Raw genomic sequence first — 24,817 nt, 5'->3', positions numbered from 1 at the left:
CCCAGAAGACCACATTCCCTGGAATACATCACCTGCTCCATCCGGCAGCCCGCCCGGAGTCAGCCCGCTGTTCCTCGGAGGGGAAACCCTCAGACCTCATCGGGCAGGACACGCCAGCAGCCCTGGCAGGGGGACCTGGCAGCAGGATTCCTGGGAGAAACGAGAATGACCCTTCAGCAAAGCCAGGAAGCGGGTGGTTTAGGCAGAACAGCCCGCCTGCCTTGTTTTACTAGTCCGAATCATTTTCTCTGTCCCCAGCTAGGGAAGGGGTTTTCTTTACCTCGGCATCAAATCCCACCAGCTCCGGCACTGGTAAAGCAGCATCCCAGCTCTCTCAGGATTGAAATGGGTCTTCTGTTCCAGACATCCGAGGGCCTGTCCGCAGCGCACTTCTGTCTGCTTCACTTGGTACCTCTAGCAAAGAAAAATCGTTTGCTACCCTGACAGAATCACCTGCCACACGTTTTTTGTGTTACAAGATTACTTTTTGTTATTTTTACAATTTAATGATAGTCTTTGTTTTGGATTTGTTACTGAAATGTACCTATCCAAATTAAAACACTTGCTGTTTTCTATTTCAGTAACTTCTTGTTCACAGATCTCAATTAAAAATTAAACCAAAAACTAGAAAATGTAAACCAAATACACCCAGCTATACGTTTTTAGAACAGTTATAACTAAAAGGCATTTAAAAAACGTTAAGTTCACCAATATCCATCTTCAGAGAGGGGTTTTTCACCTACAGAAGCAGATGGGCAACTCGGTATCATTGGTAATGCAAAGTGCTATTTTCAATTATTTATTCTCTCTCCATATTACCTCATTATTTCGGATAATCCTCTTCCAGGTCACACAAGGACGTGCACATTTACACTATGTAAAAAGATGTAATTGCACAGGCATTTCAAGCAATAATAATCGTGGCAGTCTTCACTCTGAAGAAAAAAATTGTTATAATAACAATTTTTGGAATGTTATATATTCACAGCGAAGGTCAAAAGTAGTTCAACTGCACTTCATTTGACTGTACTACAGATGTCATTGCTGCGTCTGGAAAGATTAAGAGTGGTTTTGGCATAATCCCATTAGTGGTGGAAAAACTCGTTTGAAAAAAAAAGAGTGACAGAGTCTGCTCTCACAAATGGCCAGTCTTTAACAGCATTTTACAAACAAAAGTCCAGGTTAGAAAAAAACAAAAACAAAACACAACACAAACCCTAAAGCTCCCAAGAGTTTAGGACAAGTTGTAAGGAATGATGTGTAGTTGAAACTAAATGGGGATATTCTGAAAGCTATGCTAATACCCCAAGTTTCTTATCCTCTCATACCTCCACAATTAAAATAATAAAGCTAGAATAAAAATAATAATAAAAAAAACCTGATAGGAAAAAAGATCAGGTATTTTAAAATATATTTGATTTTGCCTAAAAATATATCCTTTTAATACTTTGCTCATGCACAGCTTGGAAAGCACAATTAACATTCACTATTACAGGGATGAAATCCAGCTTTTTATGTGTTTTAACATGAACTTGCTACTAATTTGTCACCATTTGCTTTCCCTCCTCTTTTTAAGGTCCTTTTGAAAATGCTGTGGCCAGAACAAGAGGCCATTTTTTCCAAGAGTTTTTTTGTTTGGTCAGTGGTTGTTGGTTTTTTTTTTTTCTTATACATTATGCAAGCTCAGACAGCAATGATCTTTTTTGATAAAAGACTGCAATTTCTGACAGTGGTTTACCCAGAATCATCTCCAAATCCTTTTCAAGATGACAAATAAGGCAAAAGTTTATAAAAACCCAGTAGGTTTTTTCAGACTTGCTCTGGTGTTGAGGGCTGGAGGGGAAGAAAAGTTTTAGGGGAAAAAAAGTCCTTGTGTGTTCAAAAAAAAGCCACCCGCTCCTGAAGATTCTTGGTTTGCTGTACTTATACACCACTGTAGCTAAAAGATTACCTCAAAATCACTGCCTTCCAAAATACCACCCCCCCATACAGGCAGTACAGCCTATAGCTTACCTTCTTTCTAATTATATTTAGAATTCCAAGTTCAAAAATTTGATTTAAAAATAAAGCACAAGTTACGTCTCAAGATATTGCTTTTCGCCAGGAACTGAAAAGATGTCACCTGCTTGCACTAGAAGCAATTCTATCAAATGTTCCACTGATGAAGGTGAAACCTTTATGACCATCTAGCAACCATCCAAGAACTCTGTATTTTACTTCTTGATACTGTCTTGCACTTCCATTTACAGGATTAGCATCCAGATGGCACACCAAGTTATTCAGCTGATCTCGTTTCAAGTTACCATAGGGAGAAAATTCTTAAATAAATATGCAAGTCTGGCCTCAAGATTAAAATGTGATTTTTTTTTTTATAACACTGTGATGATGTGAAATGGAAGTCTGCAAGGCAAGCCCAACAAGTAGGTGACAGTGAAGTTACCCCTGTGTGACGAAAATAAATTCCGCATCTTCAGTGTTATTACATAGTAGTCACTAAGCGTCACATATTAAACAAATGCACATGCAAGATAGTAAATGAAGTGGCAAACATTTTTAAATAACATCTTTAATTAAAGTTTTTGCAAAGGCAAAATATTAAACTTAAAATAGGTCTTAGTACATCAAAATACTAAGTTCTCTAATCGTATTCCAAGCATGGCCTTTGAAACATAATATCCTGTATATCACAGAGGAGCAACCTTGATCTGCAATTGTACAGAATGAATTTTACAAACATAATAAATATATTTACCCCCTTACACATAACAGTATATGTACAACAGCAGTTGACAATAGTAGCTCAGAACAGCAAAAAAGGATATTCCCCCACTCCGTCATCTATTGGTACCCTACGCGCTCTGGAACATGTCTCATTGGATGACTGTACATATAGCTAACCCAGGGTAGTTCTTCCTATTTAAAAAAGCTCCTTTTGTTCCACAATGTCTATTCCACCAAATAATAATTAAACGACACACTGCATGAACTGCCTGGAAAAAAAAAGTAGACAACAGGGAAACCAATGGACTGGTTTTTACACATTTCCCAACCGATCACAGCGATGGGAAAACAAGACTTTAAATGCCAGACACCGGTATATAACAATAGGCAAGTTTCTTCATCTTGTATAGTCACTAACCTCAAAGTCTGCAAGGAACTGCAGTTTCGGGGGGGGGTGCACGGGTGGGGTGGGGTGGCACACAGTGAACCCCACAATTCTGTGTAAAGCAGCCCAGTATCAACCCAGTGTGCGTTATCCTAAACCCACTGTTCACTTCCCGGACATCTGATTGCATTCTCCTAGGAAGCTCTTGCTTTGGGGGAAGTTGGTTTTTTGTTGTTTTTTGGTGTTTTTTTGTTTTTTTTTGGGGGGGGGGGGGGCTTTACTGTTTTTAAAGGAGCTTTTACAAATTGAAGAGATTGAATCAAAATGAACTTTAGTTAACAAGGTCTCTAACTCCTTCACTGGAATTAAGAAATTTTACTCTGGTAGTGTTACGTGGTGACGTTAACTACTGCTAACTGTCAAGCAGTGGCATTGTTTTCACAGACTCCATGAACTTTACTTTAACACTCCTAATTGTGCAGCAGAAATAGAAAAAATATTTATAAAAAAAAAAAAATCTGTTACATGACACAACGTGTTCTTCGCTCTTTTCTAGAAACTGTGCTTCAGAATCATGTATCACACTTTCGGAAATCAACTCAGACCACAATTATCACTTTTAACTGTGTTTAGGGAACTGAATGATGTTCAAATGCAACTTGTAAGTACAATGCAGGAACAAGGAGCATGAAGTTGCTAACCAGGAACTGAGGGGGAATAAAAACATTTTATTTAAATAGTCCAATATAAAGTTCCTTATGTGACTAAATTCTCTATTATCTCCTTAACAGAAAACATATTTCAACTTGTTTTCAACTTAGGTGTTTTAAAATGATTGCACACACTAAAACCCATCAGAATTTGAGCAAAAAAAGTTGCTTATCTGATCGAAGCACTGCAGGAAATTTACTTTCTCAGGAATCAAAAAATAGTATTGTCATACTGGCAAAAAAGGTATTCTGCAAACTGAAAAGGCACAAGACTCCCAATTTTGCCCAGTTGCTCTACAAGTTTCCATCAGCCACCATAGTTATAATTACAAAGTTCTTTCCCCATTTTTTCCATCATAAAAAGGTGCTCCATCATCTGTGCAAATTTTAACATAAGCCCTCTTGAAATCATTAACTGTTTCCATAATACTGAACTATTTAAATGGGGGACAATTTAAAAACAAAAAACAACTAAATCTATTGGGGTGGGGGGGGGGGGGAGGGAAGAGGAGATTATTTATGAACTGTGACCATGGGAATCCCTTGCCCTCTGAAAGGAATGGTTTCTTTGGAACCTAATGAAATGGTCTGTTCAGTTACATTGTTAAAACCATGATTAAAAATTCAAGTACAATAATAAAATTAAGCAAACTACATTCTTACAGCAAGCTGCTACGATAAAATGAAATTAAAACATGCTTTTTGATTTTAAAAAAGGAACACTTGATGTAGCAATAAGAGCACAGTTTGGTACGATCATGTTTGACTGGCTTTCCAAAATCTTCACAGGTATTATTTGTAGTTGAAGACAAAACTTCTTATCTGAAAAGCATACCATACAATTAGCTTGCAAGAGACTGTGCAAGTTCAGAAAGCTTTTAACGTCCTTCAGAACAGGCTAAGCTTAAGCTACCTTTAAAGTTCTGCTATCCCTTAAAAATAAATAAAAAGGCTATGCAGCTTCTAGTATATGGGGGTGAAAAAAATCACTAAGATGTAGGAAAACAAGTGTTGTACAAGTAATCTGGGTTCCAGTAGTAAAAAAAGGAATCTATAACTTAAGGGATTTTTTTTCCTTTTATTGGTTTGGTTGTGCAGCATTACGGGAATTTCTCTGAAGTCCACTACTTAAGACTTACTGGTAACAGATATGGAAAAGGTGAGGGAAGGAATTAATTGGTACATTATTAGTTTCATTGCAGTTGTACATAGAACTGTCAACAGTGGTAAAAAAATAAAAATAAAGTATCTGCTTTGTTCAGAAGAAAGCAAACACCGATCAGTTTGAGATACCTTGAAGCCCCAAGCCAAAAACGCACTCTAAATGACTATTCCATTACTTAAGAATGAATTAAAAGAAATATCAAGTAACTTTTCATAAAGCTTACGTACGTAGATGGCTTACTACCACCCACACGGCTCTGGACGTAGCCTACAGGCAGTTTTAGTCTGTATCAATGAGAGCACAGGTGTACAAAACCACAGTGACAAAAAACCCTCGTCACGATGTGTTTTGAGTTTTCTATGTATGACTGAGACTCTGAATGCACGTGGAGGCAAGTACGTCACGAGAATGAAAATTAGAGCAGTCTTTATACACTGCTAAAATACACTTGTGACTTTGTTAAAATAACCTTTAAAAAGTTTCATTCTCAAGCAAAAGATGTCAGAAATCATGGATCAAAACGTCTGCTTCTGAAAATCTTCCCCAATTCAGTTAAAATTATCTTCAGTGTCCTTTTCTCATCATCATTCCAAGCACCCAATAAAACATGACTTTTTTTTTTGAAATGGCGAGCCACATGAACATTCCTTCCTCAACAGTTTCCGAAGTATAATGCCCATTGCCTCTCCTCATTCAAAAGTAACTGCATTTCCAAAAGCAAGGTTTGCAAGAATAACCTATGCATGAAGAAAAGGTGTTCACTTCTCAAGAGAGGAAGGGAAGGAGGGGGGAGCAACTTTGTTGCTTTTCAAAAAAAAAAAAAAAAAAACCCAAAGAAACAAAAAAAACCCCAAACAAACAACAATAACAAAAAAAAACCACCACAAAACCACACCTCTGGAGAAGGCAAGTGAAAAAGTGACTACACAAGGTTTAGTGCATCCAACTGCCTGATCTTCTGTTACCAAGAACCAAGACAGTCTAAAGATACTCTAACAAAATCTGTGTTCTTAAAGCTGTGCAGCTCTCTTCATGAAATTACATGCCACCTGGAAACTTTAGAGAGATTAACTGCTGCAGGTAACTTATGGCTATAATTTTTAGTAAAGCAGATCTTTGATTAACAGAGTTGCAGCCAGGATGTTAGAATTTTTATGCAATTTTCTATATTAAAAATTTAGTCATTCTTGTGGTCTGTTTAATTATTCGTGGATGTCTGGACTACATATGTAGTAAGCAGGCGCAGGAATGCATCTATTATGCCATTACCTACATACTTGATTCAAAAGGTCTCCAATGCCTTTTTAAAACAAACAAAAAAAAAATTTAAAAAAATCAATGGAAACTATATTACTTGTTTCAGTTCAGTGATGCTGAACCACCACCAAACAGCAAGAATATAATTAACAAGTTAAGCAATCTGACTTTGGTGGTGGGGTGGGGTGGGGGGAGCTACAGGTGCTTAGTATTTAAAAAATACAGTCCTAAATAGAAGATATCACTTACATGAAAATTAAAATAATTTTGAAATATAAATGATCATTTTACCATTTCATAACTGCTAGAAACAACCACCTGTTTATGGGAAACTGAACTGAAAACAACAAATAGATATAATAATTAATGAGCATATCAGAATTAAAAATATTTTCCTTATACAAGTTATTTAAAATTTAACACCTTAATTCTTACCCTTCTGTACAAAGCTTGCACGCAGTTTTAAGTAACATTCTGACCATCCTCACTACCAAAAGGAAGTGTTCAAAGCAAAGATTTGTACACACAATAAGCATTTTCAGATTAATAATCTATCAAAGGGAAGAGTTCCTTCAATCAGTGGAAGAAGTAGTTTAAAATCTTAAAAAGGGAAGGGGGGGGGGGGGGGGGGGGGCGGGGGAACAAAGCCTTACATGCTAAATACCAGCTGTAGGTACCTGTATGTAGAATTGATAATTAAGGTATTCCTAACACACAAAACCAGCTCCCAGACAATGCTATAGCTGCTACAGTCCATGGCTTGCTCATCTGAAGTAGTGTCTTTGTTGCCACGTTTTACCTTTGTTCCAATACTTTTGCTTTTTGTTTATTTCTGATGTGCAGATACACATTTTGATTGGAGTATACATCCAAGTCTCAACCTTTCCTGCATCTGATTTTTTTTTCCTTTTACAGGGAGTTTTTTTGTTTTGTTTTGTCTTTGAAAACTTCACCATTCTGCATCCCCAATGGCTTTGGAAAATACATAATCTCTTCCATTAAGATTCATGATGCCATCTTTGAGATGAAATTTCCATTTGTTTTTACTTCTATGAATCTAAAAACAGGGAAAAAAGTTTAACTATTACTATGCATGAGAAATAGGTAACAGTAAGTAATATCATCTATAATAAATATATAAGTAAATCATAAGGGCAAGAAAAACTGAAAATTATTAGACATACATCACTATATTACTACAAATATCTTGAAAATCAGTTGTGCCTTTAGCTATGAAAAACAAAACCTAATTATGCATATAGCAGTATATTCTGCTTTCTTTTTTTAAATGAGGGACAGCAACTGTCACAAACCCATGCAAGCACAAAAGCATTCCAAAATCCAAAGCATATAGCACATTTTTAGAGGTGACTGAAAAGAAAGGAGATATATCCACCTGAGCTGCCTTATATTCAATTAAATTATCTCTGATTACAACAGCCACAAAACTCACTTGAATGCCAGAAATCCCCATTTCAACCACTGTAACAGAAAGACTAGTATTTTAAACCAGCCCTGAAAGGGTCAAATGTTAAGTTTTAGCTGTTGGGGTTTTTTGTGGGGTTTTTTTTTGTTTTAGTATTTGCACCTCTTGTCTAAACTCCATTCTGCATGAAAACTAGTTTGACTATGTTATGTTTAGGTAGACAGCAAGCCTATTCAGCTTTATACTTGTAATGTTAGAGTTGGACTCCGGGTTACCAAAAGTTTCAGTTTTGGTTAAAAGGCAAGCAGATTATTTACATAGTTTTCAGCCTGAAAATCTCTGTGGTACAAAATATGCAAGCTGATAAGAGAATATATGTACTAGACTTATGTTCTAGAATTTCTCCTCAATGGTGAGTCATTGCATATGATCTATGTTCCAGTTCTCACTGTGAAGCGTCAAGTGAGAGAAGTAACATGTCCAGTATTGGGAATGATGGCATGAATCTTCAATTTTAACCTACTGTCTTCCCAATTAAAATATGGGCCCTTTTAAGGCTTTGTTTGAACAAATTTTTTGATATTAAACTGTGAGATCAGTCAAGCTATTTGCAACAACCCAAGAAATACTACGACAGAAAAAAAAAATAATCTTAGAATCATAGAATGGGTTGGGTTGGAAGGGACCTTACAGATCATCGGGTTCCACACACCCCCCGCCATGGGCAGGGGCACCTTCCACCAGCCCAGGTTGCTCCGAGCCCCATTCACCCTGGCCCTGAATACTTCCCAGTGATGGAGCATCCACAGCTGCTCTGGGCAATCTGCTCCAGTGCCACACCACTCACATAGAAGGGGAAAAAATATATTAAAAGAAGTTTTATTCGTATTCTGTTTACAAAAATATTCAATACAAAAGTAACTTCTTTTCTTCATGCCCATTCCCAAAAAGATACCACCTGACTACAGGAAGCAGGCCGACCAATGTGGTGAAGGAGATCAGAGAAGACACAAGGAAAAGAAACAGCTGTAGTATTGGAAGACTTCAATTACCTTATGCTTCCTGAGCATAACATCAACGTGCAGCACTGAGGGTGTTTTAGATACTATACAGTCGAGTCCTACTTCACAGAGAAACTAAGTCAAGAACCCACAAAACACACAATCCTTTTGTGGGTCCAAGACGGTGTTGTACAGGGCTTAAGTCAGAAAAATATCACCAGCACTAACAACAAATACACGAGACAAACATTTTTCCAGGGGTAATACATCGTTGGTAAATCCACTAGAAGGGTGTTTTACCAAATTTATGTTCTTATGTTTAATTTAAAAATAAAGGAAACTGAACAAGATCAGTCTGAAAGTAGAATAGTAAATTTTGCAACGCCCCCCCCTCCAAAAAAAAAAACCAACCCAAACCAAAACAAACCCATATACTGTAAGCACAGAGCAGATAAATACCTGCCACCTATCAAACAGGGCATCCAAAAGAGGAAAGACCACAAGTACAATTAAGAAGCAGAACAGCAAGGTATTCAAAGAAAGCAAAGATCCTTCAGAAAGCTGAAATGTTGTCCAAAGAGTAAAAGATTATCATAAACTTTTGCAAATAAAACATAAAAATGTAATTACGCAATCTAAAAATGTTAAGAAAATTTTACAAAGGGCATAAACCCAAGGAAACCTCATTGCAAGGACAGAAAGTTTCACCATCTACTACACAGTGGTATAGAAAAAAAACAAAAAGTAAAGTAGCACCAGAACAGATATGACCATAGCACTCAATCTATTATTATTATTGTTGCTGTTATCGTTGTTATAATTGTTGTTTATGTTGTTATTATTATTATTCTTATTGTTGTTGTTATTGTTTGGTCTGTGTTCACTTTAAGCTAAAAAGTCAGTGGCAACAGCAAAGAAATGAACAAGGAAAGGTCTGGCTTATATACTCTACTTGCCCTTCCAAATGCCATTCCACAAAAATCCCTCATCAGAACCATCTGAGCTGTCATGAGGTAAGAAGGAAGGTCCTCGGATGAATAAGTAACTGAATAAAGATGGTAAAAAAAGGGTAAGAACACTGTTTTACAGTGAAATGAGATCATTCCAGAAGAGATTTGTGCTAGCTGGAGTCTGCATGGTTTAAGAATTCACTAATCATCTGGAAAATGACAAAACGTCTCTGATGATACAAAAGAACAGCTACTGACGAGCTGCAGAACGATGTTACTGCCCTAACTCATTGTGTAGTAGAACAATGGTGGCATTTAATGTATATGAAGGTAGCAAGGATGGAAAAAATTCCAACTTACATGGATAGAAAAAACAATGGGTGTGAGTTGACAGTTACAAGTCAGGGACAAGATCCCAGTGTTCTAAGACTTTTCCATGAGAACATCAGCTCTGTGTTCACGAACGAACTACTGCAGAACATTGCTACACCACTTAACAAACTGTAGGTTCACCCGTGTTACGGATAGCTTGATCCTTCCTCAACCTTATCTACCTGTATCAAGTAAGATACAGAAGAATAAAACAGATCTGGAGAACACAAGTAAGAATAATCACGTTTGGACAGATGTACAAATAACAGCCAAGCGAAACATAGCTCTGATTTCAAAGAGGTGATTGAGGATGGTTATGATGGTCTGCAATATCATAAAAGGCACCAAGAAAGAAAGAGGAAACTTCCAAATACAGAACTAGGAATTATGGTATGAAATTAATGGGTTAAAAACGAGGTAATTCTTCAAACATCACATAATTCATTTATGAAGCTCCTTGTCAAAAGACAAAGTTTACAAGGATTCAGAAAAGAATCAAATTAATTTCTGTCAAATTAAGGAAAAAACCCTCCTCACAGAAGGATGGTGAAATCCTCTATATGAGTATCGCTACTTGTCTGCCCTTGTTTCATTGTCCCAGAGGCACCCACGTCAGCTGACACAGGACACTGTGCACGAGGGGACTCTGCTCAGAACAAGTGAGCTGATCCTGTACGTTTTTATAGAGACAAACTGAACCACAATTGTTTGATAAGTGATGAATTCCTTTCAGAGCACTTGGCACTAGGGGTTAACGATGGACACTGTTCCCTACTGGGTTCACATTCTTAACTTTTAAGAGGGTGAGGAATTCAGAGCAGTTCATGTTGCTCAGCTTTAGCAGCTCCTAACAAGCTTTCCTGAGGGCTGTTTTGAGGTCCCTCACTATCCTCAGGAACTGCCCCAAAACTAACAAGTTTTGGACTGCAGTCTGGAGGAGACAGATGGCTGGAATGTAGATCCTGACAGGACTTCCCTGTATCTTGAATTCTCTGTTGAATCTGATGACAAGCCTAAGCAGAGTCTGGGCATAACTGAAGATTTTCTAATCAAGCCATTCTACATCATGTAGGAGTTTTTATTCAATAAGCTTACAGCTTTTTTCTGCTTTAAAAAAGATCATTACTCATTGTAGTCCAATTAATCTAACACAGGAAAAGAAAGAAAATCCACACTAAATAATCTTTCTGCATGTTACCACAGTAAAAGGGTGTCAAATATCCTCCAGACATTTAAAACAATTCCAGACATGGATGAATCCTTTTATAACCCAGGGCAAATGTGCAAGAAGAAATTAGTCATTACAGAGGAGGCAAGACAGTTCAGCAGAATTTAAAGCAAAATAAGCAAGTGTTCCACATTGCCATTACAGTAAAGAATGCACAGCACAGAAAGAGCCTTCTCCTGCGATAACTATCCTGTCATCAAGAAGAGGTTATTTTTAGTGATCACGGAACAGTTTTCCGCAAGTCTAAATCGTAACGACTGCTTCTTTCATTCATGGCTACAGCAAATGTAGAAACTTGCTTATAATAGTTCGCTTCTCCTGAACCTAGAGGACTGACCTTTTGTTAAAGGTCACAAAAAGACATGATGAAGAAAAAGAAAATGCAGCCAAGTTTTTCTAAGCTATACTCAATTACCAAGTTTAGTACAAATATGTCCCGCAAACCAGTTTTAAAAACAAACAATCACTAATTCTTATATTACCATTCACATTATCATCTTTACAGATCTACCTGTACTTTGCAGTCACAAATACTTTAAAATTACGACTTGATAGCAAGAACAGAGGAAGTAGAATTCTTGGATTCTGTTCCGGAGAGATTACCTTGTCATACTGGCACACAACAACGTTTTCTGTATCAAACAGTTCTTGTCCTTCCTCATCACTCACATCATCTTCACTGTTAAGAGGCTCCTGAAAGAAACACATGATGCAAAAAGTTACGCTGTTTAGTACGATCAGAGCTGTTACCTTGATTACTCACATGAGGCTACAGTCTTGTCTATGAACTACAGGAGCTAAAACGCAGCTGAGACAGGAATATTAGGCTTTCCAGCAGAGGGCTGATGTACATACACTTCCTTCCAGCCCTGCATCCTGAGAAGACATCCTTACCAACTTCAGTCTGGACCTTCAGTGTCCAGACCAGATTCCAGGCGCTGCAGCCTTCTGGCACCACAACCATTCTTGCTCCTTTACTGTAAATGTTCTGGTGCTTGCAATTCGTCTTTACAAAAAATTTATCATTATGCAGATTTTCATTTTTCTATAGCATCTAAGCAGTGGAAAGGTGATGTTAGTCACATCACTCCCCGTGTGCCAATAAAAACAGACACTCCACGACCTAGTCACACTTGATGCACCACAAACAGAAAACAGACCTCAACACATGCAGAAACATGGAGGAGGAAAAAAAGGATGGTTTAAGATGATCTGGCATAGACACATCCAAAATAACTTCTCCAGAGCTCCTAGAACACATTTTCATGTTCCTTAAAAATTACTTTCATTTTTAACTCTTTCTGCTAGCATTCTGTTCCAGCAGAAATTTGATGTTGGTTTTTTTTCATCTCACGTACATAACAAACATTTCAAATGCTAAAATAACCTATAATAAATGCCCAACAACTTTTCTGAAGTCTCCTGTATGATCGTCATCTTCCTACCTATTCCCAAATATGTAAACTATCCTGGAGGAAATGCTAGTGAGAGAAGAAAACGGTGTCCTAACCATCCTAATTCCTTCCAAAGTAATGCTGTAAGTGACTACAAAAACTTTACTCATTAAGTAACAGCTGATGAACAAACGTAGCAAAACCAACACGAGATCTCTGGCATGCTGATAATGAAGTCTTAGCATATAAAAAAAATCCCCAAGAACGCTAGCATTAAGGCATTGTTAAAGAACATTTAACATCTAAGCATGATGACCTATATACTTAATAAGGCAATCATTAAGACATTCAAACTGACATCAATGCTGATCAATATTATGGAAAAGCGATGTTGTAATGGAATACTGTTAGACACCACTGTAGATGTGCTACAGAAAACTCGATTTTAACTCCTTGATAAAAATTAGAAGTTCTACCTGCATATACCGCGAGTGATACAGACTGTTAAATGCTACATGTGCTCCTCATTATTGGCATTTTAAATGGAATCTTAAAATAACTGGAAAGGCTGCAGAGAACTATGGAAGTGAGCTGACAGTTCAAAATGTAATGTAGGGACAGATTTAGGGAGTGCCAAGTTACCTGTCAGAGACTGAAATAACAGTACTTTTAACCAACACACACACACACTGTTGGGTTTTTTTATTTCTTATTCTTTTGAGGCTTTTTGGTGCAACACAGCAAACCTTAGTTAAGAACCACTGGCTCAAGTCCAAAACCAAGCAAATTCAAAGCCTGAATTAAGCACATATTGTTAAGAATGCAGCAAGTTATGAAGAACATACGCTTCTGTTCCTATCTCCTGATTTAATTAAATCAGGTCAGATGGGTCAGATGGGTTTCTGGAAGGTGCTTTATAATCAAATTTGAGTTCTCAGGTTTGCTCTAGTGTAACAGAAAGCAATGGAATAGTCGAGAAAGATACAGGTCAGACCCCACCTAGTGGTCCCCGCAGCAAACTAAATACATGCTCTCCCTTTTGTCAACCTTCCCAACAACTTGCTTTTGTACGCGCTCAGTCCCAAGTGGAGTCAACCGTTTGTTTGTTTCATAATTTCATCGCTAACCTCTCCATAACATCAGAAATATTACTGCTGAAGTTTTCAAAAAGCCATTCATGACAATGAACAGGTTCTACTGCATCCCCAACGTTCCCCCACTGCATTTCAAGGTGCTTTGATAATACGGTTTCCACAACTTCAACATGGGAAATAAAGAACTTGAAGTACAAGGACAGAAGTTGTATTCTCAACATTACTGGGATATAGTATAATTTGAAACATGTAATTTTCTTTCAAATTTTGCAAAAAAAAACGAACACAAGCATGCCCCAGTCTTATGAAATAACAATGTTAAGTTTACCTCTTCAACTTGGCCATCTTCACCCCCATCTTTTTCTTTGTCTTCCTCTTCATCATCATCATAGTCTTCTTCCTCATCTTCTTCTTCTTCAGAAGATGTGTCCCCTGCTCCATCAACTTGGAGCACGAGTGGTGCTTGCGGTTGTGCCTGTTGTTGTTGTGGTTGCTGCTGACCAGCTGCAGGAATCTGTGCTTGAGCTGGCGTAGGGGCAGCCACTGTTGTAGGTATGACTTGTGTTTTATTTCCTGTAAACAGGATCTGCTGGGGCTGAATAATCACTCCTGTCTGCTGGGAAATCCCTCCAGGAAGAGGAGCCAAAACCTGATGGAATATCATTGCAAGTACTGTGGCTGCTAACGAAACAAGACTACCACATCACTTATCAAAAACAATTAAAGCATTATCAATCTGACTTGCACTAATCTTCAATAACATACCTTCTTTCACTACTCTGTGTTCGTTTTCTGCATTTTGCATTGCTAAATATAAGAAAACTTACTGTCTTTCCATCCTAAAACACTAGCACTACCATCACACTTGAATTCCAAGTAGAGCAGAAAAACTGTTCAAATTCAAGTAAAGATTATTTTCAAACCTTTTCTATAAAGCATTTAACTTTCAACTCTACAAATTGTTATTCATGCTTTACACTGCAGAACTGTGACACAAGGCTAAATTCAATGCTTACACAGTCTGGACTCAGTTGACCTTGTAGGTGAACAAAAATCCTTGTGTATTTACTACTAAAATAACCAAGGCAGGTGTGCATGTTTCATTTACGTATTTTCTTCTACATGTTATGTGACACTGAATCATTTTAACCAATATGCATGTTTTTTAAGGATGTATACTAGGATTATGCACATAATATAGTTGTCATCAGGGGATGCATGGAAGAAATTCTAAACTGCAGACAGAATTCGGCAAGAATAAAAGTGACATTGAAAATGACATTTCAAAATTAGCTTCTAAAACCACACTTATTAACACAGTTCTTTTTGTGTGGTTTTTGTTTTTTAAATTACTATAATGTTTTTCTTTCAAGTGTACCTATTCAAAAATTTTTCTTTACCTGCTGTATAACAGGTGCTGGTACTGCACCAGGCTGCATTTGCGGTATCACCTGCTGCTGTAGAACAACAGGCTGCTGTGGTTGAATGATATACTGAGCTCCATTTGCAGTTCTAACTACTTGGAGGATCTGGCCTGTAATAAAATAATTATCAAATTAATCAAATGTAGAAATTGACTTTTTAAATTATCTTAGTTTAGAAGCTTGTTTCCCTGAAGAACACCAATGACAATTAAAGGAGAGCCATTTCTGTTTCACTTTTGTGAGTGAAAAGATACTATGCTACAGTAGCTGTGTCAGAAACAAAGAACTAATAGGATTGTTTACCATCTAAATACCATCATGAGGTATGCAATCCAAAAATAAATTTGCATATGCAAGCCAAAGTGTAATCCTTTAACACAGCACAGCATTTTAAATATTAGCTCCCACTTATGAACATACCTCATGTTTCATAAGATAGATTTTTACAGAGAGACAAAGGAACACATACCAAAATAGGAACACAGGTATTCACACCACAAAAATTCTACCCGCTGGTAACACTGGTATTTCCAGGGTCCTGTCAGACGATGTCCCTTCCTCAGATCCATTTCCCTCCAATTACCACATTACAAGAAATTCCTCTATGCCTAACTTTCTTTGCAATATTATTGCGCAGTCGCCTTTTGGAAAAATCTGTCCTTATTATCCACCTCTCCTTTCTGTTCCCATAATGCCTGCACTCTATATCCTTTTATTATCCTATAGCTTTATCATTTTATACTTTTCCTCACTTCACAAAAGTCATCTAAAACTCACACACCTTTGGAGATGGCCTCTGACTCAGACAAGCAAAAGCTAAGACATATTCCAACATTAGGTTTTCACACTTCTCATCAGAAAGATGGAGAAGGAGAAGAAACTAAACTACATAATCCTGAACTTCATAAGTTTCCCTCAAAGATTGATTTTTTTCCCTGTTCTCCCTCCACAACAATATGTGAAGTCCTATTTACCAAAATAACTATGCATATCTGAAGGAACCAACTACCGCAGCTCCTTGTCTAAGAAAACATACTATAAATACTTGTAAGGGGGAAAAAAAAATTATGACCATAAGAAAAGTAACAAATAGGAGCTGCAGATCATTCTACGCTATGACAAACATAGATTTGCTTCCTTAAAAATTGGGAAGAATTTCTAGAACAGCTACACATTTAAGTCTTGTTTCAACCATATATCTATTAAACATTGAAATGTTAAAAGCGGGGAGGTTAAGTCTCAGGTGATTCTGAGCAGACTAGATGAATTGCTCTGGCAAAAACAGCAACTGATTCTAGAAAATGAGGTTTCTCAGATCTTCTTTTACTCTTCACACAGAACAGATCTAGAAAAACCAGCGTAACACAGAAGTACATGAAGCATCAAATATGCTGTTCATAAAGTAACATCTAATAATATTCTAAATGGACAGCACGACAGTATTTAAAAATGATAAATCTAAAATAAAATTAGCATTGCCAGCAAAATTAGAAATTCCACTGAGTGTGCTTAGCTGGTACGAGTAACCCGAAGATATTCCTCATCTGAACCCACAGATGAAGCGATCCTGCCCTTTTATAACCAGTCTAGTATCTGTGCTCAGATCATGCATCGCAAAGCTCAGGAATATGCCAAGGGGAGAGACAGAAATGCCTGCCTTCTTGCTTCATGTGCTTCTGTGAGAAGCCGGGGAAACTTGCACCAAATCTAACCCACACCACCATTAGGTCAGAACCACAAGGTTCCTAAGACCAGCAAGTCAGTGAGCAAAAGAATCCAGGAGTCCAGCAAAGAGGGGTTGCACTACCTTTTAGAGGTGGATTCCCAGGTTCTGCTTTTTAACAATATACGGCAGGGAGTAAAACCCCCAGTTTCTCCCCCCCAGCACCCTCAAAACCATTGAACCATTGTTGGATCTCAATGTTAAAACAGTTACCTGAATTTGTAAGTATCTGCTGAACAGGAGTAACGCCAGCAGGGAGAGCCAATGTAGCTGCGGTGGCTGCAGCACTCTGAAATACAAGAAAAGCTTTTTAACCACAGACATTAGTATTTCATCTCACAACACACTGCCTGAAAATATGTACCCTTTTACTGCCGTTTACAACGTTTGCACACAAGTTTCTGCAGCTATTGAAACGCGGTCATTAATCAACTGCACATTATACGACACACAAAAATTATCTTCCTTCTTCCTTAGTAGGAAGAAAGTTGAAGCAACAATCACTGTGTCGTACCTTAACCCAGCTCCATGTGGTTTCTTGGTTTATCTGCAAGCTCAGCAGATTTTTTTTCCTCCTCTGCCAATCTAATAGAGTCCAACACTGGAATTGCTCATGTGGCAATTTTACTTACACTTTTTCAAAGCAGCTAAAGATACGAGCCCACAAATCTGAAGAAACATAAGGTACTGAAGCAACAATCATGTCTGCCTGTCTTATTTTCACAAGGAGTAGTAATCAGGTTTGCACTTTTCTTCACTCTGTAAATGATTTGCATTTCAAGTCCCACATACACAGCTCTCTTGAGTGAATATACGCACACAGTGTACACTGACTGTTCACAGAATGACTGATTTTTTTCTCTCAAGACAGCTGGTTAGAAAAGAAAGCCGAAGATTCAAAATGGGTAATGATTTGAACTTACAAGGAAACTGAATTCCAACATCCATCACGGGAGCTCTGAACACAAAAATCTGCATTAGGTCCCTAACTCGCAGAGGGAGATGGACTTCTCCAGAGGGCCTCTCCCTTTCGAGGGTGTAACTGGAGCTGTCTATGGAAAAGCCTCCCTCTCCCCGCTAGAAGGGAACCATGGCAGATGACTCTTTGCTACTGAAAGGATTTAAACTTTATTACTGAGCAGAGCACGTATTTCCTGTTCCTAAGAAACATGATCCCCCCATATTGGCTGGTCAATACAGTCATTACAACTGCCAAAATTAGGGATCGCCAAACAAAACTGAAAAGCGCTTGTCTGCATCCTCAGGTCCCAGACAAAGGCAGGCGAATAAACTCTCATCGCTCTCTGCCTTCCAAGGGAGGGATTCAAGGTCTGTCAGATCCATTCTTTAATATCAACTTAAATGTTTCTAATAAATTCACACAATAATTCCAAATCGATTCTGTAGCTATTTACTGAACGGCAGCCTTCTGCAGCGTACAATTCATCTACATTTTGACAGCAGCAGAGCTTTAAAAGCATGGCATTCATTTTCGCAATACCCACCACCAAGAAGATCTAAACTGAATGAGACAGAAGAAGAATGTTTAACTGTTGGGACTTGGAAGTTAAAAATCACACTGAAATGGCTGTAAAACATGTAAGAAAAAGGCAGACATTGACATGCTCTCAGCCTCTTGAGTAAATCACTCTAAGTAACGAAGTTCAGGTTCTTTCTTGTAGTAAGGTCAGCAGGTAACAGCAATGTGAAGGCTAAAAAAGCTGCTGCAGCTTTGACAAATCATGAAACTTTGTTTCATGTCCTTTTACCCCAAAAGTAGTAGGAATATAACAAAGTCTGGTGTTAATATACATTTTAACTTGTATTAGCTGTTGTTATCAGTGCCTTCTTGCAAGCATTTGTTTGGGTTTTTTTTAATTAAGTCATAATTTAAATTATGAGTTTAAAGCAAGATAAGATAACCAAAATTAACCTCTGGAGAGAAAAACTGCAAGAAAAGTGTAAACGAGTAGACTCCATTTTAAATGCTATTATGGAATCAGTGAATCAAATTAACGTGATCAGAAAAGATGGATGTGAATTGCTAAATAATCTCTCATTTGATACAAGCTGAAGTTTCAGAGTAGTTGATACTTTTTCCTGCATCTAACAAACACAGTATGCTTCCATCAGTTAACAGTGCTGTGTTGGTATATGACAAACACATCGTCATGCAGATTCACACTAAAAGTATTCCAATTTCTGATTAAAAATAAAGTTTTGGTTAAACACAATTAAGGCAGAGGATCAAGGTAAGTCCTACATTTGTTGTCAAAACTGAAGTCCTGGATTACTGTTCCTAGATTGTCAGTGCAGCAGCAAAACTCAGAAAGATGGCAGACAGCTTTACCAATGTGTTCTACACCACTTTTCAGCATCTGACAACTAATACCAGATTTGTGTTTACTATTTAATCGAAACAACTTACATAACAACAGTGGACACATGTATAAACTTCTGCTTTTCTTACCATGCCTGATGCATTCATGTGCGGTATCAGCTTGGAATCTGGTACAATAACCTGCTGCTGAGGTGCTAGAAACAAAAAAAAACAAAACAGCATTTCAAGAAAACTATGCAGCTGGTCTCAAAATAACATCAAAGCCCAAGTAGCTTAGAAAGAACATCACCCAAACATCAGCTGAGCTTCATAACAAAACCAGCTACTGAACAGTCTCTAAGTTTTCCTCTCAATACAATACAGAACAGCAGCTCTGAGAGATGATACAGCTATTTTGGCTTTAAAGATCTTATGTCAAGGGCTTCAGTTACCCATTCTGACCCCAGGTAAAGTAAGATTTAAACTACCATTTCTGAAATTAACGGTGCTAGTGAAATGTTGATAAACTCGCTGATGTCCAGTAGCAAGAGTTCTCCAAACCCACCAGCTGACAGTGGTTAACTCTTACAACAGAATTAAGCAAGGGCTGTTGCAAGATGAACAACATGTTAACAGGATGCAGCAGGTAGCCTGAGTTAGGTCTAGTTAGCAGAGCTGTTAGTGTAAGCTCATGATCTTCACTGTCTTTCTAATGTAGCAGAAGCAGATGGAAGTATGATCAACCCCTGCCCCAAACAACAGAACAGTTTTGGCGTGCTAAAGGAAATAGCTAAACTATGCAAACATCTGTTGATCATCTGTAAGTGCAAAAGCATCCAAGTCTACGCAACAAGCAGATTGCCAGGGCCAATATCAGTGGCAATAAACTGGGAAACATCAGAGCAATCTGAACAAAGTAATCATTGACAAGATGTTCTCCATCCAGTCCTAGAACCAAGGACACTTAAGAATGCTGGGGATAACTGAAGAGTTTCTGGAAGATTCTGGGGAGGGAAGCCCCACAACCTTGCACTGGGATCAGAGGCCACCTCCCCAACTTTCAGGGAACCCAGGGAAGGCCAAAGAGCCCAAGGAAATCTTGTGACCCTGTGCCAGGACCACACACAGGGCAGCAGGAATCACCGTGCCAATCGTCCTGATCTCTCTCTGGGACCGCACCAGGTCACACAAGGAACTACTCTACCACCTCTCCCATGGAACAGGGAAGTCAAGGATATCGTAAAACTGCATGTCTGTGATTAAAGTGCTTTGTATCTTCATTTCATTTAGCCTCCACTGTCATTTGGTCATAAGCCACAACACTGGGTAACAATAACTTGGTTTCAAGTGTATTACTATATATATATATATAGTAATTTATATATACAGGATCTTATTCATCTCAAGAAGCTAACAGGAGGACAAAGACCTCCATATTAGTGGAGGGAAACCTGGTCAGTACTCACAGCTATTTAGCTAAAGAGCCACTAGAGGCCTTGGTAAGTAGACTTTCCAGGTTCTGCTGACTGGTACTCAAGCTAAAACACCCACAATATTTGAAGCCATGTGTATTTAGGACTCAAACTCAAAATTAATTTTATCCCAACACTTGAAACTGATTTACTTCCAGCCAAAATACTGTAAGAAGAAAAAAAAAAAAACAAATGTAACAAAACAAAACGAAGAAAAAATCCCAAAACAAACAAACCAACTCCAAACACACACATGCACACAAAAAAAACCCACACCAAAGGAAAAAAAGCCCCAACAAGAGGTTCTTGTCACACTGGTTCTCTTCTGAGTTAGTGGTTGGGTTTTGGGGTTGGTTTTGGGGGGGGAGGGGAGCAGGGAAGTCATAGCTACTTTTGTGCCTCTGACAATGTAGGTTCCAATTCTCGAAATCTGATAAAGACTGAAGTCTGTGACTACCACAGATAAATATTTTATGCCACAATGCTAATAGCACACTGAAAAATCAACTCAAGCACTTCACAGGTGGCAGATTTGTTTACACAGCATATTTATCTTAGTTTTCAAATGAAATTGTAATTAGTGGAAATGTTTCCCTTAAATTATTAACAGAAAATACACAAGACAATAATTACAAGAAGCAATACTGTTATGGCTAGCTAAAATACACCTTGAACATCCACACCTACACAGTGTGCAATCTTTTAAGACCACAAAAATACCCAGCCATTATGCTTGTCACTTGAAACTTGTTTAACATGAAAAACCATCTCCCACATATACTCGGACTGTTATGCAAGTATTTTTCATATCCTAACAGCCACTTATGCTGAACAATAATTTTTTTTTTTAATTAATTTGCTCCTAATGACATTACTATCTCATGACTAAACTGTCAACTGCATATGTATATTGGCTTGAAATTACAGAGCTGCTAATGGGTTTTTTTTTACCGAATCTGAAAGTCACGTATTCTGAAAACACAAGTTATGTAGCAGAAGACCAAGAGAAGAATTCAGCTTTTCCAAAATCTTCCAAAGAATATGACTTAACACACATACCAAGATATTTTTCACCAAAATAGCTCTCTTGACCCATTAAATAGAGGCAAGTTGATACAAAGTTTAACAGAAAGATACAAAGGTATCCATCAGATAAACATGTTGCCCTAGATTCAGAATATGCCAAGAAGTTGGTCTAACTTGAGAGTCCTTTGCCAGAGAGATTAGAGAGTAAGGCTGACCTTGCTGAGATGCTGGAATAAGGACCTGCTGTGGCTGAGACTGCTGCTGCACAGTCTGCTGCGGCTGAGGTTGTGTGTGATGGTGGTGGTGATGATGCTGCTGTTGCTGCTGCTGCTGCTGCTGCTGCTGCACCTGCAATAAAAGCTGCTGCTCTTCTGAATGGAAGCCATCTACAGCCTTGGACTGCATCAGCTTGTTCTCCCACAGCTAATTTGGAAAAGGAAAGAGAAATGTCTGTGTACCATTTTTACTCAACAGGATTTGTAACAATATACAGACAGTATTCTAAAATCAAATTTGTTTTCACTGTTTATCTTGTGCCGTCTACTTAGCCCAAAAAGCCCTTAGGCAAATTCAGACTGAAGAGATAACTCCACAGAGGTAACGTTTTAAGAAGAAGAATTAAATATCCCTTAAGAATTGTCAGTCAAAGCTTAAGCTTTAACATTCTTTCTTTCCTCCTAGTGTGGAAGATTCGTAACAACCCTAACAGAAGCAAGAATAAGCTGGTAACTTTTAAACTGGCATTCAAGTTTTCACTTCTCTACCTTCTTTCTTTCTTACCTCTTTAATCACAAAAATAATTACTACAGCTTTCCTCAAGCCATTTCTTCCTGGAGCTCCTCAATAAAAGTTGCTTAAAGACTACTGCCTCGTAACACACTTCAACAGAAACTACCAGTATACCTAAGATAATGCCTCTGCACAAGCAATTACACAGTTCCTACCACAGCATCAAATTCAGCTTCTCCAGCCCTTCAGTTCTTAATGTCAGCTGACATGTCTCCCAAGAAAAGCCACAGATACAAAAAAGAAGCTCTTGCAAAAAGACAGCAACACAAGTACCCCGTAACACATCAGAGTCAAAAAGACTACCGGCAGCCAGGACTCCTGATTTCAAACCCTGCTTAGGGCTCCCCAAGCCTTTCTCTTCAATACTTCTTTTTCTTTCTTGTCTCTTTCCTCATTCAATCTTTTCTGACATCACTTGCAGAATACATCTGTGACACATACAACAAGGTGCTTTTTCTTATAGCACGCACTCAGTTTCCACCAAGCCAGGTCATGGTTTCATGGGGAAAAAAAAAAGTGTTTACCTATTTGCATCTCAAAATTCCTTTCCCATTCCATCCATCTTTTAATACTTCAAAAGTACCGAGTGCAGGACATCCCACTTTCTGAAGAAGTCCTTATTCCACAGCTAAGATTAAGCAGGCACCTACTTTCCCAGTTACCTTTTACTTTATTTCTTCCTTTTTATTTTCCCCTGCCTTTTCCCTTCTGAAGTGCTTCTTTTATTCAGGAAGAATTTGAAGAAAGTCATAGAAGACTCAGCAGAGCTCAGGTCAACATCCTGTCTTACTTCTGGACCCCCAGTAACAGCTGAAACCCACCGTACGTGAAACAACTCTGAATCTGACAGCTTCAGAAAAGGGTGATGCACCCAGTGCAATTTATTACATACCACCCCCCAGAAACCGCAAACCATACATGCAAAACTCTGACAACACAACTCCTCTTCTTCAGAAAGACAAAAACATCAGAGCAGATGCTATACTTCTCCTGCACAGAAACCTTAAGAATTGTCTGCTTCTAAAATAAATATATTCTCCCTTTTCTTTTTTATAGATAAAATGTTTAGGGGACTGAAATTACACTGTGAATTCGGATGCCTGCTGTTAGTTTATGTCAAGTTTGACACACCAGATTAAGGAAAGTAAACAAGGTGAGCAGATTTCTCTATACAGCAGTGTAATTCAAATGGTATGGAGCTACAGAGATGCAGATTAATACAATGCTTAGCTACTTAAAAATTAGTAATTGTCTTGTGTACAACAGTAAGCAGATCTGAAAAAACAATTGTGGTACTGGTCTATTAAAAAAACTTTTTAAGCTGCAACTTACTGTTTTGAGTTCCATAAGAACTTGTTCATCCACTCCTTCATCCAGAAAAACTTCTCTGACATCATTTATGACATCTTCAATTACAGACCTGTACAATTTAGGCTTTAAAAAACAAAAAGTAACTTTGTTTTGAAAGACATTTATCACTTTAACATTAAAGCAAGATTCCCCACCCCACCCCGCAAAGAAAACAACAAACAAACTTGTGAAAACTCCCTTACAGAATACACTGCATGTTTCTGAGTGAGTAAAATACCCAGGAGGGACACAGCTTAAACAAGGAGAAAAGGGAGGGGACTGTTTCCTATCTTTATTGCCGAGATAACTACAGCACAAGAGTTTTCAAGCCAGGGGGAGTGTAATTCAAAACAGAGAAAAGGAGATTATTCTCCATTCAGTAAATCTGTTTCCTGCTTGCCAATGGACACACTGAACATGCAAAAATATTTGCACGTGTGCAAAATATTCATGTCAAAGAATGTTAAAAGCCCAAAAGGATATTAGATAAATACAGAGAAAAGAAACTTGTTAGTGCTTGCTAGTTGGAAAGGAACAAAGTACAGCTCAGAATGATCTCAAGCTGAAAAAGTTGAAGGCTCAAAAAACTGGAAGCGTTCATGTGGATGTCCTGTTCTCCCTTACACATCTGTTTACAGAAACTATTGAAGACAGGGTATTAGGCCAGACATACTTCTGTTTTCAATCAGTACTTATGTTTTCACATTAGGAATTTTTCAGGGGGAAATACTACAAATACATTATTATTCTATTACGCTGATTTCATGCCTGAACTGTCAATGATAAAGTGAACTGTCAATTCACTTCAGGCTGCCAAAACAAGTTGTGGAGTCTCCATCCCCAGAGATACTCAAACGTCATCTGAACACAGCCCTGGGCCATCGGATCTAGGTGGCCCTGCTTGTGCAGGAAGTTGGGCAAGATGACCTCCAGAGGTCCCTTCCAACCTCAATCATTCTGTAAATTTTAAAATGCAGGTACAGTTTTAAAAGGAGAATGCAAATACTTAT

The 24,817-nt window shown here is 38.0% G+C and overlaps 1 protein-coding gene across 1 annotated transcript in view; it reads right to left on the bottom strand.

The window, feature by feature from the left end:
- The window catches only part of GTF2A1 (general transcription factor IIA subunit 1), a 63,061-nt gene that overhangs the window by 17,879 nt on the left and 20,365 nt on the right, over positions 1-24,817 (bottom strand). The window contains exons 2-9 of the mRNA XM_080395232.1: positions 23,790-23,891; positions 21,884-22,091; positions 19,321-19,385; positions 17,064-17,139; positions 15,104-15,237; positions 14,032-14,352; positions 11,819-11,908; positions 33-7,295 (exon numbers count right to left, since the gene is read on the bottom strand). Coding sequence (XP_080251358.1) covers positions 7,188-7,295; positions 11,819-11,908; positions 14,032-14,352; positions 15,104-15,237; positions 17,064-17,139; positions 19,321-19,385; positions 21,884-22,091; positions 23,790-23,891 — 1,104 coding nt within the window. The 3' untranslated portion in view covers positions 33-7,187. The remainder of the gene's footprint in view (positions 1-32; positions 7,296-11,818; positions 11,909-14,031; positions 14,353-15,103; positions 15,238-17,063; positions 17,140-19,320; positions 19,386-21,883; positions 22,092-23,789; positions 23,892-24,817) is intronic.

This window comes from Falco punctatus, assembly GCF_963210335.1.
Source record: "Falco punctatus genome assembly, chromosome: 7".
Classification (NCBI taxonomy): domain Eukaryota; kingdom Metazoa; phylum Chordata; class Aves; order Falconiformes; family Falconidae; genus Falco; species Falco punctatus.
This window is presented reverse-complemented; position numbering and strand designations above follow the sequence as displayed.